This window comes from Podarcis cretensis (assembly GCF_951804945.1).
Source record: "Podarcis cretensis genome assembly, chromosome: 2".
NCBI lineage: Eukaryota > Metazoa > Chordata > Lepidosauria > Squamata > Lacertidae > Podarcis > Podarcis cretensis.
In genome coordinates this window covers 102,661,902-102,678,162 of record NC_137171.1, presented here as the reverse complement: position 1 = coordinate 102,678,162, position 16,261 = coordinate 102,661,902, and the positions used below count along the sequence as shown (strand labels likewise).

Below are 16,261 nucleotides of genomic sequence, written 5' to 3'. Positions count from 1 at the left end.
TTTCAGCTGGTAAATGTTGAATACTGACATTAGTGGTCACCGGGCCTTTGAAGTATGTTATCTCTTTCCGTAGGTGTTCTTCCGGGACCTGATTGTGGCCTAACTCTGCCTCGTCTAGGTACCTCAGCTTGTCCCAAGAGCCTGGTGAGTTCACCTTGGGGATGGTTCTCCCTATTGGAGGTGGTGTAGTGTACTCTTCGGTGTGCTGGGCTTCCTCGATTGAAAGTAGATTAATCTCAGCCATTGTCTGAAGGTAACGTGGCCGACAGGCCGCCGGGTTTTGTTCTTGTATAGAGTTCAAATTAAAGGAAGTCTGGTCCTTTTTGTGGGCGTCCACATTGATTTCCTTATTTATATCTCTCCCAGCCAGCTTAATTCTTAGCATGTCTAATCTTTCTAATATTTCAGTTTGTATTGGAGATGGAAATTGGCAAAATTGCCTGATTAAGGTATTTTCTTCCACAGAGAAGGGGTCCTCATCTTCGTTCGCTTGAAATTGCGGGTCTTGCAGGTGAGCGTCTTTCCTTTTTAGTTTTAGAGGCACTTGTTTCTGGGGACCAGGCCGGGTTTTGGGAGGTTGTTTCTCCTTACTAGGGTTTGCGTGCTTAGCTTCCAGAAGGGGATTCAGTGGTGCCTTGTTTTCAAAAAATCTGAAAATTTGTATCTGGGCCTTTAAGAATATATATCTTGATCTGTAAATAAACTTGGCCAGGTTCAGATCTCTAAATGTGATCATTGCTCTCATAGAACAGCCATCATGATGCAAATAATAATAATCTTCCCCACTATTATCCCTAGTCTGGCTATAGTAGTTTTAGTAACATCTCTGAAATCTGCAAAACCATTTGGACTAGCAGAGGCCATACTGGGACTAGGGTGGGGTGGGGGAAATGAGCACCTGTTCCTACAGGTGAGACAGCAGAAAATGGATAGCTGTTCCTACATTCCAAGCCAAGCCCCACAGTCCTACTATGTTCCTACAGGAAGCTCTAGAGACTTTATTCCACCATCAAGGGTCTCTTAAAAAGTCTATCAATTATGCACAAGCACAAAATACACACCCTATAGAACCAAGCACTACCTTGGATGCTTACGTGCAATTAAGAAAGACGTCCCCACTGTGCTTCACTTCCACAAGAAACACTTTGATATATCCAGTCGCAGAGAGACCTTCTGGATCAGCAACAGTCACCTTCACTGAATAGCTGTAAACAAATTATATATTTATCTACCGCAGTGATATCCTTCTCTCCCCCCACCCCAAATAACCCCAACACCATTCTCTGACATCAGAAATGGGGATATCCACAAAGTAATAGGAACACCTATCAATCTTCCAGGACACTCTGTAACTGACCTTTATCAAGCAATTCAATTATGTCACCTGTGGGTTACATCAAGATTGCTGCTGTGCTGTTTTGTTTTTTTTTAACCACACTACATGTGCTAATTAGTTTACTAATGCCAGGCTGTTTGCATTAGCACCAACACTACCATGTTAATTGGCCACTCTGCTGTGTTGTTAATTGGTTACTGTAACTATTTTGCTTTCAGGTAGCTGTCACTTTCTGCTCTTTTTACATTTCATTTCCTCTGGCCTCAATTCTCTGCATTCTCTGCTCTGCCCCTCCCCCCTCCATGTTTCTGTCTTGCCAATTTAGGATCGTAAGTCGTGCAGTTGATGAAATGGACTGTGTTGCGTGAAAGTTCATGCCGTAATAAGCTTGTTGGTCTTTAAGGTGCCAGAAGACTCTTAAGGTTTTTTGGGATCCACCTCTTTTGATGAATTTATACTGTTCCATTCAGGGTAGAAAGATTCCATTGGCTGTTATAATTTTAAAGGCTTTACCACTTTTCATAATTGCTTGTTGCATTGTTGTAACTCACCCTGGAACCTTATGGGGAAGGGCAGGTAAGAAATAAAAATAATAAAAATTGGTGTCAGGTGCTCAGAAGGCTTCTTCCCATATAAACCTGCCAAACAGCTTAAGGTCCACCATTCTATGTCCCTGCCTTTGCTTTGGAAAGGACCATGACTTAGTGGCAAAACAGCTGTGTTGCATTCAGAAGGTCCCAGGCTCAATCCCTAGTATCTCCAGATATGCCTGGTAATATCCCTGTCTGAAAACCTGGAGAGCCATAGCCAGTCAGTGTAGACAATACTGAATGAGATGAACCAATGGTGTAACTCAGTATAAGGCAACTTTCTGTGTTCCTGTACTCAGAGGTGGTGCAAGTGGCCACTAGGAAAGGAGCTTTCTGAGTAACTCTACCCTAGGAATGTTGTCCTGATTGCAACTCTACCTACTCTCTTGAATTCAATATACTTCAGGGGCCAAGGGAAGGTTTTCTGGTTTACCCAAGAGCTTTTATTTGATGGTTTGCATAGTTGTTTTCAGTTACTGGTTACTGCTTTCTATCATCTGTGGTTCGCAAGTACCGCTTAGTTTTCCCTGACGCTATTTCATCTGCTGAGGTTTGGTTTTATATATGTTATATTCATACTCATAAAATTTATACACCACTTGATTGTGTCAGCACACTTTGCAGTTTGGGTGAATTAGATTGGAATAATCATTTACAGTTTCTGGAATTCAAAGGCTTTATTCATGCAGGAACGATTTACAGAATGAGTGGAAAGAGGAAATAGAGGACATCTTATCTGGAGAGAACAGTAGACAAAATGGCTCAGCTTTTAGGGTTGGAGTTAATTTAGACTACAAGCATAAGCAGAGTGGCTAGATCATTATATTGAGAAGGAAGTATATTTGCTTTCCTCCAACAGTTTGTAGAATAAACCTCAAAATAGTTTACGAAAGAGAGTAAACAATAAAATTATCACAAAGAAAAAAATCACAAAAATACATACACATTTTGTATGTATGCATTTTAGACATACAAAAGTTTAAAATACTAAAACAAGCTAAAACTCAAATCAGCTTTCTACGCATCTGGGAGCAGCAGGGGGAGCCCAGTTGCAGTAGCATAAGTCCTCGCTCAGGCTTCTGCTAATAGGGCCAGAAAATTGAATCAGGTCCCATGAAATAATCTCATCCTCTTTACTAATAATAAGCCAAATAAGCGAAGATACGACTGTTTGAACATGGGCGTTGTGTTGTAGAAATGCAGCAGAAACAGCCTCTAAATAAATGACCTACACAGAAAGCCAAATATGTCCATGGGCAACTTTCCACTCCTTCTGTATAGTACCATTTCTCTATCTTCTCTTTGTCTGTCTTAGCTAGTTAAATCATATCTAATCGAAAAACTCTCCGGAGTAGAAATTTTGTCTCTCGCAATATTTTGTTTCAGCTTTGAAAGGTACAGTAAGTGTTGGCTTCAATTGTCACTTTAGCCTGCTGGAGTAAAACTAGAATGATAAACAATGAGTGCCTGTAATTGGAAAGTGAATAATTAGATCAGAAAGTTCCCTCTGGTTGAGCAGAAAGCTCTGCAGTCTCTCTGGGAATATGATGAAGAGCTTTCCAGATCTCATTGGGTAACAGTCTCTCTTCCCCTTGACAAAGAGGAGGGAGCAAGAGGGGAGTTATGCATACTTTCCCTAGACATGTTCATGCATTTCCAAGTCATCCAAGTGAGAAATGTCCTGATTAAAAAAGACACACCTTCTATTTTTAAACAACACCAGGCGGTATTAATATGCAGGTAGAGGGAAATGACTAATTAATGTAGTTCAGCCTTATTAACATACAGCTATAACCCTGTTGCATCCTGCAAGGGCTGGCGAGGTCAGCATTGAGGCAATTAGAATTAATTAGACCATCCCACACTCCCTCCGCCCCCCTCTGAATTCAGGCACATCCTGAATCCCACCAAAAGGATAGATACAGAGCTAAAAGCTAAAGGTCTTTTAAGCTTATGAACGAAAACAAACAAACCCTGCAATAAGCAAGAACTCTATTAATAGCAATACTAGTTTTTTCCATCCTGTCGTTTTCAAATGCCTAATTTAAATTTATTTTTGCATACACACATGAATCAACTGTTCTTCTAAGCTTTGGGCAAAAATCAAAATCAAAATGTTTTTGTTCCCTTGGTTTTCCTTCCCAACTCCCCCTGATTTATGTCCTTGACTAAACTGCGGGGCGATGCACATGATATGACCACATGATGTGGAACTTCCACACTGAAAGGGTCAGGAAGTGGGTGATGTAATGATTTGACACACCTGTTGTTATATTACTCCTTATGAGTCACAGGAATGCTATGATATACAATGAATTGAAAAGGAGGTTCAAAATAACTTTTTTAAAACAACAACAACAACAACAACAACAACCAGAAGCCTTTCTTTTGGGAATTATAGGGGCAGAACTACCTAAATTGTATAGAAATTTATTTATGTATGCTACTACAGCAGCAAGAATGCTACTCACCCCAAAGTGGAAAGAAGCAGAAGTCCCAGCAAAGAAAGAATGGATACAAAAACTTACGGAATATGCAGAAATGGCGAAACTTGCCGGAAGAATAAGAAATCAAGATAACAAACTTTTTTATATAAAAGAATGGAAATGGTTTATTGAATATTTAAAAATAACTTGCAAACAGATAAAAACATTGGCAGGATTACTGTAATAACCTGCAGTTTCTGCAATATATAAGAGTATATATTTAAAGTAGATAATTAAATGAGCAAATGAATTTGGATATGCAGAAGATCTAAAAAAAATTAATTCAAGGAACTGTAGAAAGAGGGGGAAGGAAGTCAATTCTTTGAAATGTTATTGTAAAACTAATGAAATGTATAAACTTGAAAAGTATAAATAAAAGCTTTTTTTAAAAAAAGGAATGCTGTGGGAGTTGGTTGTAATGATAGGATCAGTGGTGAGTTGAGGAAAAAGTTACTTGCTAAATTTTTATTTTTTTTAAAAAAGAGACTTCTACCCACTGTCCACCTCTTCTCACTGGGAATCCTCTACTTGATCAGGCCATGGGTCCATAGAATCATAGAATCATAGAGTTGGAAGAGACCACAAGGGCCATCGAGTCCAACCCCTTGCCAAGCAGGAAACACCATCAGAGCACTCCTGACATATGGTTGTCAAGCCACTGCTTAAAGACCTCCAAAGAAGGAGACTCCACCACACTCCTTGGCAGCAAATTCCACTGTCGAACAGCTCTTACTGTCAGGAAGTTCTTCCTAATGTTTAGGTGGAATCTTCTTTCTTGTAGTTTGGATCCATTGCTCCGTGTCCGCTTCTCTGGAGCAGCAGAAAACAACCTTTCTCCCTCCTCTATGTGACATCCTTTTATATATTTGAACATGGCTATCCTATCACCCCTTAACCTCCTCTTCTCCAGGCTAAACATGCCCAGCTCCCTTAGCCGTTCTTCATAAGGCATCGTTTCCAGGCCTTTGACCATTTTGGTTGCCCTCCTCTGGACAACCATCTAGTTCAGCATCTTGTTCTGACAGTGGCCAACCAGATGCCCCCAAGAGAAGCCCGTAAGCAGGACCTGAGTTCAACAGGACTCTCACCACTCTCACCAATTCCCAGCAGCTGGTATTCAGAGGCACACCTGCCTCCACCAGTGGAAGCAAAGCACAGTTATTGTGCCCAGTTGACATTGTTTTATGTTTTGAATTGTTTTAATTGATGCCAGGGTTACTTTATTGTTTTTATGATATTTTATGGTCTGAAGCTCAACATCAAAAAAACGAAGATCATGGCCATTGGACCGATCACCTCCTGGCAAATAGACGGGGAAGAAATGGAGGCAGTGAGAGATTTTACTTTCTTGGGCTCCATGATCACTGCAGATGGTGACAGCAGTCACAAAATTACCATATTTTTCATCCCATAGGACGCACCTAGTTTTTTGGTGAGGAAACAAAGGAAAAAAAAATTCCTTTATTTCCCCCCCAAAACCAGGTCGGGGAAACCAAACCAGGTCGGGGAACAGTGGTATGGCGGCGCTGCGCCTCCCCGCTGTCGCCCGAGCTTGTGGGGCTGGCGCTGGGGAGAAGCACACTCCAAACCAGGTCGAGGAACAGCGGGATGGCGGCCGCAGGGTTCCCCAGGCTGCGGATATCTGCCCGGCGCTTCAGGGCGCCCCGTGCGCAGGGTGGCAGGCTGCCATCCGCAGCCTAGGGAGCCCTGCGGGAACTCCCGTGGGCTCCCCAGGCTTGCTGATAGCTTCCTGAAGCTTGGAGAGCGAGAGGGGTCGGTGCGCACCAACCCCTCTCGTTCTCCAAGCTTCAGCGAAAGCTTGTATTCGCCCCATAGGACGCACACAGATTTCCCCTTCATTTTTGGAGGGGAAAAAGTGTGTCCTATAGGGCGAAAAATACGGTAAAAGACGCCTGCTCCTTGGGAGAAAGGCGATGGCAAACCTAGACAGCATCTTCAAAAGCAGAGACATCACCTTGCCAACAAAGGTCCGTACAGTTAAAGCTATGGTTTTCCCAGTAGTGATGTATGGAAGTGAGAGCTGGACCATAAAGAAGGCTGATCGCTGAAGAATTGATGCTTTTGAATTATGGTGCTGGAGGAGACACTTGAGAGTCCCATGGACTGCAAGAAGATCAAACCTATCCATTCTGAAGGAAATCAGCCCTGAGTGCTCACTGGAAGGACAGATCCTGAAGCTGAGGCTCCAATACTTTGGCCACCTCATAAGAAGAGAAGACTCCCTGGAAAAGACCCTGATGTTGGGAAAGATTGAGGGCACAAGGAGAAGGGGACGACAGAGGACGAGATGGTTGGACAGTGTTCTCGAAGCTACCAGCATGAATCTGACCAAACTGCGGGAGGCAGTGGAAGACAGGAGTGCCTGGAGTGCTTTGGTCCATGGGGTCATGAAGAGTCGGACACGACTGAACGACTAAACAACAACAACAAATGCACTGCCCTGTGATTCATTGTATGGTCCAGAAAAATGCATAATGCACAAATAATAAAATGGAACAGCATGTGGATAAAGAAAAATCACAACTTGTGCTGCCCTTCCTCATGTCACAGGAAAAGCTGTCTTCCTTCCTTCCTTCCTTCCTTCCTTCCTTCCTCCCTCCCTCCCTCCCTCCCTCCAGATGCTCTTGCAGTGTTTGTTCCCCCCACAAGCAACCATGTGTGGGAAATAATTTTAAATGAAAAACAATTGGGATTTTCTCCACTTCTGAACAAAATAAAACCACAAAACAGATATCTGCTTACCTCTTTTCCCTGTGTTCAGATCTCAAGGTCTGTGTCGTAGAAATTGTCCCTGCACCATCAATCTTGAATACTGTGAGGTTCGGTGAGATCTCGATAGAGAACTAGTAGGAAAGGGTGGCATCAATTTTTAAAATGTTACGGTTCATGCAAAATGTCAGAGGTTGGAAAACAATGATAGCAAAGAATAATCTGATATATTAGAAGTATTGCTGTGTTTGAATGCCCAGTCCATCCCTATGCAAGTGAACCCACAGGATAATAGCAATAGTAGCAGAGATCTCTATACAACCTATATAAATCTATTGAACTGTTATCCCCTCTCCCTTCAAACGTTCCTCATAAAGCAACATTTATTTTCTGACTGTATTTTCTGGAGGGTGGCTGAGTTTGCTTTTGGTTATCACCGGCTCTTTGTATTACTTTCTGATTTTGATTTAAATCCTATAGTAAGTCAAATGAAGGAAGTTCATTGAAGGAAACTTCCTTATCCCCTCTATTCCCCTGCTCCCATAAGCCTCTCTGGAGAGTAGCGGGAGGGGGCCTGTGGGATGTGGCACAGGGGGACTTGCTGGGGAGAGAAGAAAAAAACCTTCTGTAAACTCCCTAAAGATCCAGTTCTGATTTATATCAGGGGGACAAATAGCATCATCACCCGCAATGATGCTGTGGAGGAGTCTGCCCCTTGAGAGGAGTCTCTGGCTTGCTGGACTCAATGCCTTCCTTCTTGACATACAGAGTACTTCCGGTATATCCTTCCTTGTCCTTCTTATAGAGTTTATAGCTGGAGATAACTGTTAAATTGTGGGTGAACATATCAGACGACACAGCGATTCTTCAGACAGCTCTTGTTTATTCACAGGCCAGAACAGAACTGAACTGAAGGGTTCAGCCAGCCTGCTTATATAGAGCTCCAGTATAACGCAACAGTGGCAACTTTCTGTAACTATCCAATCCCTTATTTGCATATGTGGACCTGAGTGAAAACTATCTACAGTATCCCCCTGCTGGCCCAGGGTGAGAACTTCAGTACATAACAATAACCATGTCCCACAGGTTCTCTCCCTTCCACCAGGTTTCCACTCAGGGCCAGCCCTTCCATGATGCAAAGTGAGGTAGCTGCCTCAGGCGGAAAATTCTGAGGAGCAGAAAGTGGCTAGAAATGTTGGCCATGCAGTCTAGATTCCTTCCCTAGGGTGTGGAGGTGGGGCTTTGTTCCATCACCAGTGCTTAAGAATGATTCAGTTACCAGCGTAGTCAGATTTTGTGCACGGAGTGGGAAATGCCCAGGCAGCAAAATGGCTTGGGCCACTCCTGTGCCCACTATTTCAATGCCATCGCCGAAGACCAACTGCTGTCCCCTAAGACCATTGTGCAAATTCATACGGATTGGCTTTCTTTTAATGTAAAAGAGAAGAGTTATGTCACAAAAGCTTTCTCCCCACCGCCCGCACAAGCAAAGTGTGGCTAATGGCTTGTTACAGTCTGATATACTTCTGTTTACAAAAGGACTCACATGGTTACTAGGCAACAGAAAGACTGGAAGTCAGCTGAAGGAACAAGGAAGTTTCCTGCTTGAGTTTTTGGAACCATCACAGCCAGCAAGCGAGAACACAAATAGCCTCTGTATTAGAGCAATTGGCTTGACTTTCTTATCAGCAGATGGACAGGCTGATGCTCTCTGAAGATTTTTTTAAGTCATTAAGGACACATTAAGGATTGAAAGCAACTTTTCAATCCAAGTGATTTCAATCCAAATGGTTTCAATGAGAGAGCAAACATGTTAATTACCTCTCACTGAAATCTGTGAGATTTAAAAGTGCTTAAATTTATCTGGGAGACTTCCGGGTTAGCGCCTCTGGCAATGGTGGAATTCCTCTGATCAGGAGGAATTTACTCCGTGGAAACAGGGTTTGGCCGCCACGGCGAAGGCGGAGACCCACTAAAAATCACAGGCGGGAGAAGCCTGTGAACCTGGGATTCGGCTGGCACCTTTTGTGCCTCCCCTACTCGTGGGGAGACCCGGTTTCGGGGACCCGGAGCGACGTGGGGTGAGTGGCGCGGTGCTTCGAATTGATTGCTTCTTTCACGGAGTGAAGCCGCATTGCTGTTGCCGGAGAGCGCTGACTTTTTCCTGTGGACAATTCGATTTTAAACAACTACCCGTGAGTAGAACGGAAAATTGGATCTATAAATGTCTTAATTTGGCACCGAAACGGGAAGGTTTTAAACAGGAAGTCCGCCTTCCCCTTTTGTAAATAGACTGAAGCAAAGACGCTGCAAGCTAAGGTCTTGGAAAGTCTTCCGCAAAGGATTAAACTTCCATCGATTAAAACTATTAAACCCCCCTTGGAAGCAGGAGAAGAGGGGGAAAATTTTGTATCGCGCAAGCCTGCAGGAGAGAGTGATGAAAATTAAATCACCACCGCTCTGAACCTGGAAAGGGGCTGCCAGTAAGATTGACGTTTTGAAGTTCATTGGCTGTGAATAGAACGTATCTTGACAGTTAGCTAAATAAGAGAAATATATTGTTTCTATTGTCCTCTTCTGCGTTTAAAAAGGAGGAAAAGTAACTAAAAATTGAAACTATATTTACTGTTTGAACTGTGCTTAAAAGGATTGACACAAATAGAAACTGTTTCCCTCTAGAGGGAGCCTTTGAAACTGTTATAAGAGCTGAGCTGGGGGAACCAGCTGCAAGATAAGAGACTGTGAGAATCAGGGATTGACCTTGGACTATTTGAGAATGTCGACAGAAGAAGCTTTAGTGATTGCATTATGCAAGATAAGTCACTCGTTGGAACAACTCCACAAGAAGACAGATGTTATGACTACTAAAATTGATAACTTGGGACAAAAAGTGACTAACTTGGGACAAAAAGTGACTAATTTGGGACAAAAAGTGAACATCAATACAGAAATTATTCAGGATCTGATACAGGAATCTACTTTGACAGGGCAAATTGTCGAGAAGGCGAAGGAGAAAGTTGCTGTTGTTGAACCTAAAGTAATACAGGTGGGAGCCCCAGCCTACAGAGGCAAATTGAGGACTATAAGTTGAGGCCTTTTATGATTGAATTTAGAAAAAGTCAGATTTTGAGGATCGGACTGGACTGGAGAAGGAAAGTTGGATAGATCCCTTCATGCAGGGATTTACTGACTTTTGGGATTTGGACTTGGGTCGTGAGGAGATTGGAGCTGTGGGGGCCTTTAGATTTGGAGGAATTTTGAAACATGTCCTGAAATACCTTATGGATTTTAGATTTAACCATGGAGATTTGGTTGACCTATCGAGAAGGAATAAAAGCATTGCTAGGTTGGAGCTTCCCTGAGATCTGCTCTTCAGTATCAAAGGAAGGAAAATAAGAACAAGATCAGTAGAAGACAAAGTAAAGTGCATGTATAAATATGAAGAAGACCTGCAGAAGGGACTTGGAAAAGTGTTAAGAGCCTCGGACAGAAGATTACCAGGTTGATGGACTATATGGAATTGACGAATGACTGGCAGTATCCGAGACCAGGGAGAAGAGATGGTGGAAGAAGATTGGAAAAAGTTTAAAGTTTATTTTTAGAAATAGAAATATTGTAAAATTACTGAGTGTTAGAAAAATGTTGGAATGAAATCTTATGGCTTTAGTAGAAATGTTATAAGGAGTTAAGCATAAATAAGTATTATAGTATTAATGGAAAATAAGGGTAAAAATAAGTTAAGATATTTATATGACAGAAAATAGAGAAAGATGGAAAGGAATTGTTGAAACAATTAATAGAAGTGGAATACAAAAAGGGAGGTGAGAGGAGGTCGATGAAACAAGGGTATGAAAGATAGAGTACTGAAATGGTATGATGTATGTTTTTAAATTGTTTTTGTTTTGTTTTGTTTAGGTCAATGTGTCAATGTTGTGTTTTGTATTGTTTATGTATTGTATTGTATTGTTTTTCCCCTTTCTTGTTTTTTTTTCTTTTTGTCGTTTTTCTTCTTTTTCTTTTTTGTAAGTTTTAAAAGAAATAAATATTATTTTAAAAAAATAATTATCTGGATTATGTTTTAGATACAGTATTACCACCTAATCTTGCCATATGTCTGGAATTTCCCGGACATAGCTGGGATTTGGCCGTTGGAAACAGGGCCTGGGCAGAAAGTGCTTAAATGTCAACACAAGTCTTTTCCCTAAAGTAGAACCACTGAAATGCATTGGTTTCAATGGGTCTACTCTGTGTGGGGCTTGGCTGAATACAACCAGTGCTTTATCTCAGCGCTGTGGGATTTGATAAGGTCATCCAGGGACATAAACAAAAATAATAATGTGCACATACTTCTTAAAGTGGATTAGTAGGCCATTGACATTTGAGGCACTAAAGGCGCACAGCTCCATCTCTGAAAATGGAAACTCCACAGAAAAATTAGCTAAGGCATTTCTGCTGTGGTCAGCAGCATTGTGAACTAGTCTGCCGCCTGGTGGCCAGTTGGCCTTTAAAACCCAAGGAGATGGTTTACAACTCACCACCACCACCTTTGTTCTGCTGTAGTAGTTCTCAAATTTCCGGGATCGAGTCTTAAGGAGGGTATGAATGTTCAGGAGAAATGGTTGCAGCAAGACCAGGAAACAACACTGGCTAGTACTTTCCTATTCTTTCTATGTCTCCATGCCTGTTATTCGAGCTGGGCAAAGCCAGTGTGTGTGGTTTATCACCATTTGTTAGAAACCAGGCTGAGGAGTACTGCTCTGATGAAGAATTGTGGGAGCCTCCCCCTCCCCCTCCCCCTGACCAGGATCCTGAATCTTCCCAGGAGCAGTGGGACAATATAGATTTGGAACAGTGGTTTGCAGAGGGGCATAGTTCTGAAGACAAAAGTTGGGACGAACTGAGGAGTGAACAGCGAGGAGAAGAAGAACTGGGAGAGAGAGAGAGTTAACTGACTCTCTTTCTTGCTTGAAAGTCTACATCTGCCCAGTCCAAGGTCACGACGAGCAGATAAGGTGGCAGCCCAGAAAGCAAGGTGGTTGCGAGATCAGGTTGCAAGGCGCGGAAGTGACTAGGGGGGAAGTGGGTGGAAACCTTAACTGGGAACACCGCTATTCTGAGAATGGCTGCTTTGTTTTTTTGCTGTGATCATTAAAGACTCTTTAAATGGTAAGCGACTCTTTTTGCTTTGTCCTGCTTGTCTACGGCCAAAGGGGCAGAGGAAGCTGAGTCCTTGAAGCCTGACACCGTCCTACATTTGGAAAACGTGCCCTTGCACCCTCTGTTTTTCAGCATCCTTCGGAAAAGCCACCTTCTCCACAAATCCACACTTTAACAGCACATTTTAACTCCCCCAAATCCACAGGGTGCCTGTGCTTCTGATATACAGTATGCAACTAGCTATACTGGATAATTACACCAGTAGCAAACACAAAATGGAGCCACTGAGAAACGAGCAGGAGGTATCAACATGCTTGGGGATGTTTGCAGAAATGCAAACAACTCTTGAGGGGGGCAAGTAAACAAAATGAAACCCCAGAAGCCAGAACTGAAAAACAGAATTGGGAAACCCTCTAATGGTGCACCCTCTGAAAGGGCATGGCTGTTTGGCTGGCACATTGAACAGGAACACTTCTCTGCAACCTTTTGCTGCCGGTCCCACTTGTTAAAATTGTTTGTTTGTTTTAAAATAAATTTCTGTTTCTTGACATAGCTCTCAAACTGAGGTGGAAATGTGAAGAACTGAAAAATGAGAAACTGGGAGAAAACAAAATGGACATTCCTAGTAACAACACCACTGAAATAAAACACAGCTGCCCAAAGACAATGCTAAATTCCACTTCACGAGGACTGATCTATCATGTGGGATCCGCTTGTTCAAGGGGAATGGGTCTATGACCTGAGGCAGAATATCTTTATTTTTATTTTTTGCATTGAAGAAGGTAACAACATTCAATCTGGGCTGGAGTTGTACTATTCCCACTGGTGCTATAATGTCATAAAACAAGAGCAAAAGTAGACCTGAGGGAGTCGTGCTCATTAGCGGAACATCCAGTTTTGAATAATGTATTCTTAAAAATACATTACATACATTCTTTAATAATATATATATTCTAGCCTAGCATTTGAAAAACTTAGCATGAATTTCCCCAAAGGTTTTTTGTTTTTTAAAAAGAAAACAACCAAGGGAACAAGCTATAATCATAAATAAAGCTGATGGCCTGTTCCATACCTTGAAAAATGCCTTGCTTGTGTTTAAAGTTTGTTTCATAGCTGAATTATCAACCACGGAAGATGGCAGTTTATAATTAAAATCCAAACTCTTCCTTAATTACAGGTATCGCTAAAGTATCGTTCCTTGCTATATAATTACTCCTCATGGAGATGACTAATTATTTTATTTTATTTTTGAAATGAATCTCCTAGTAAAGTAGAACCCAAAATGCAGGGCTGCCAAGGCACAATATGTGGCCCAAAATTTTAGGGGAGAACCTAAAATTCTTCTTTTGGAGAATGTGGCGGAAGGGGCGAAATCTCAGGTCAGGAGCCAGGGCAGGGTGTCTTCTCTTTCCCCCGGCCCGCCAGTTCCATTCTGCACTTTAAACCACCCAATTATTGCAGTATGTTGCTCAGCCCTGTCTCTCCCTCTCCCTCTCTCTCTGTGGGAGCGTTGGCCTAAGGAGCAGCAAGAAACACAAGCAACTTTTTTTAAAAAAATGGAATTACGTTTCTTCATGCCTGGTGGGCCTGCAATGCCCTTGGGACACGTGCAGGGCTGGCTTACCCATAGGCACTAGGGGTGTGGGGCACCCGGGCGCTGGGCTCTCAGGGGTGCCAGGCCGAGAGTCTGGGGCCAAGATTTGGAGTCCAGGGATTGAAGAGCCAAGCCACTCGACAGCCGCTGCCGAGTGGAGCAGAGCCCATCTGAGCGCTGCAGGAGTTTCTGCTGCGGGCGCTGAGGCAGCTGGCCGGCTGTGCCCTCCTGCACATCGAGAGGCCTGCCCAGCGCACACACGCTGCTCAAATGAGCAAGCCTCTGTGGGGATTGGTCTCCACCTGCAGCGGTATGGGAGAGAGTTGTGTGTCCCCACCAAAAAAAGCTCAACAACTCTGAACCCCCCCCCCAAAAAAAGCTCAACAAGTTTTGCCTGCCCCCCCCCCCCCAAATGGAGGTGCTGGGCAGTTTTTTTGCACCCCGGCGCCACATATGCTAAAGACAGCCCTGGACACCTGTGAGCAGGACCTGGGCACAACAGCACCCTGTGTGCCTCGCTGCTACCCTGCCCCACAGTGCCCCAGTCCCAACCAGCTAAGGAGCTGCGACACCCGTGTCAGGAGGGCATGGTCTCCAACCCACCATATGCATCACTGCTGTTCATGTCTGCAATTTTGACGCGCCCATGGGATTTATTTATTTAAGACGTGTATAACCCACCTCTCCTCAAAGAAGCTCAAGTCAGTGCATATGACTGATCCTGTGAAGGAGGTTAGAAGGAGAGAGGGAGAGCAACTGGCCCAAGACCATGGTTGAGTTGTCTTCCCAGTCCCAGACCAACATTCTTAAGCACTGTGCTACATTGCCAAGAGTTCTGTGTCTGTGTCACACACGACAAACAAACCTTGTCCATTCCCCCTATATTCAATTTAAAGAACATGGGGGGGGGGGTAGTAATTTGAGACCCCACCTTATTTCCGTAGATTAAGCTATAGAAGTCTAAGAGTCATTGAGAATTACCTTCAGAGGGGCTCCCTCAGGATCTCTGGCAGTGACTCTAAAAATTCCAGTGTTTTGCAGGGTATCCTCTGTGATATAAATTTCAGGAGCTGCAAATAAATATTGTCGATGAATCATTCATTTGTTATTATTATCTAATCATCTGGCAGCTTTAATTCCCACCTACGGGCTTATTTATTTCGATTTCTGCCCCTCACACTGTCTCTTGGGCAATGTTAAAATCCTGAAACAATCAAAACAGAATTGGCCATGCTAGCTAGGGTTGATGGGATTTGGAGTCCAGTTACATCTGGAGGACACAGTGTTTCCTACCCCTGCTTGGGATATTCTACATGGATAGAAGGCATCCTAGGGGCAAAGGTTGGACCCTGAGTCTGTCTTCTATGGACAGATTTGCAAAAGGGACCAAGGTCTGGGAGAGTTCTTCCTGGAACAAAGGAAAGGCAGGGCCAATGCAAAACACACCATTGCCTGAGGTGGAGCTATGATTGCTTCTCTGTAGCAACCCCATGACTTGGACCTCCCCTCTACTACTATACTCAGGAAGAGAAAGCCAATGCAGAACTCCAATAACATAATACAGTCATACCTCGGGTTGAATATGCTTCATGTTGAGCGTGTTCGAGTTGTGCTCCGTGGCAACCCGGAAGTAACAGAGGGTGTGAACCTTTTGAAACCAGCCATTGATCATGCCATCAAAATGTAGTTGCTTCATACCTTGGCTAGGCTGAGTGAGAAGCCCAGTGAAGACAGGTGGTTCATTGACATCAACAATCTGGACAAAGATGGTCTGAGAAGCCGAACTCCCCTTATCATCTCTCACAAGGATGGGAATTGTGTAAAGACTTGTGACTTCAAAATCCAACTTGGGTAATGCAGTGGTCATTAACTGGACAGGTTAGAAATTCAGAAAACTAAGTGTGAGTATAAAAATAATAATACACAGACTACTATTTCCAGCTTGTAGCATTTTTCTTATTTTACCCTGTTCAGCAAAACTGAGATGGATGTGAAGCTAGCAGTTCAGCAGCTGTCACTTATGTCTTCTCTGCCTCAAGAGCTGAGTCATACTGAGCCCTAATTTGTAGACTGTTGAGAGGCATTCATATGAACTCGCCCACTGTGACCAAGGGGGCTATGCCCATTAGTGCCTCTGTAAGAAAGCACCACTGAGATGCATCTTCTGTTTTAAAAAAAAAGGTGTGGTGAGATTCTGGGAATGAGATCTATTGTATCAGGGATAGAGAACCCCTCAATATGTTTTTGGGATGCCAACTCTTAGCTGCAGATAGCATAGCCAGTGGTCAGGGCCGTGGGATGCTGGATCCAACAACAGAAGGGCCACAGGTTCCCTGCCATTATATGACCTAAAACCTGGAGCCCAGAC

General features: G+C 43.3%; 1 protein-coding gene across 5 annotated transcripts in view; it reads right to left on the bottom strand.

Moving 5' to 3' along the window:
- Positions 1–16,261, bottom strand: part of LOC307207325 (cadherin-related family member 3-like) — a 67,363-nt gene that overhangs the window by 29,834 nt on the left and 21,268 nt on the right. Inside the window, exons 2-5 of one of the 5 annotated variants that reach the window (XM_079961095.1) lie at positions 15,592–15,763; positions 14,875–14,963; positions 7,176–7,276; positions 1,095–1,205 (exon numbers count right to left, since the gene is read on the bottom strand). In XM_079961095.1, coding sequence (XP_079817221.1) covers positions 1,095–1,205; positions 7,176–7,276; positions 14,875–14,963; positions 15,592–15,760 — 470 coding nt within the window. In that variant the 5' untranslated portion in view covers positions 15,761–15,763. Of the gene's footprint in view, positions 1–1,094; positions 1,206–7,175; positions 7,383–8,688; positions 8,866–13,865; positions 13,896–13,923; positions 13,991–14,874; positions 14,964–15,591; positions 15,764–16,261 lie in introns of those variants that run through there. The other 4 variants (XM_079961096.1, XM_079961099.1, XM_079961098.1 and 1 more) reach the window with 4 other exon arrangements.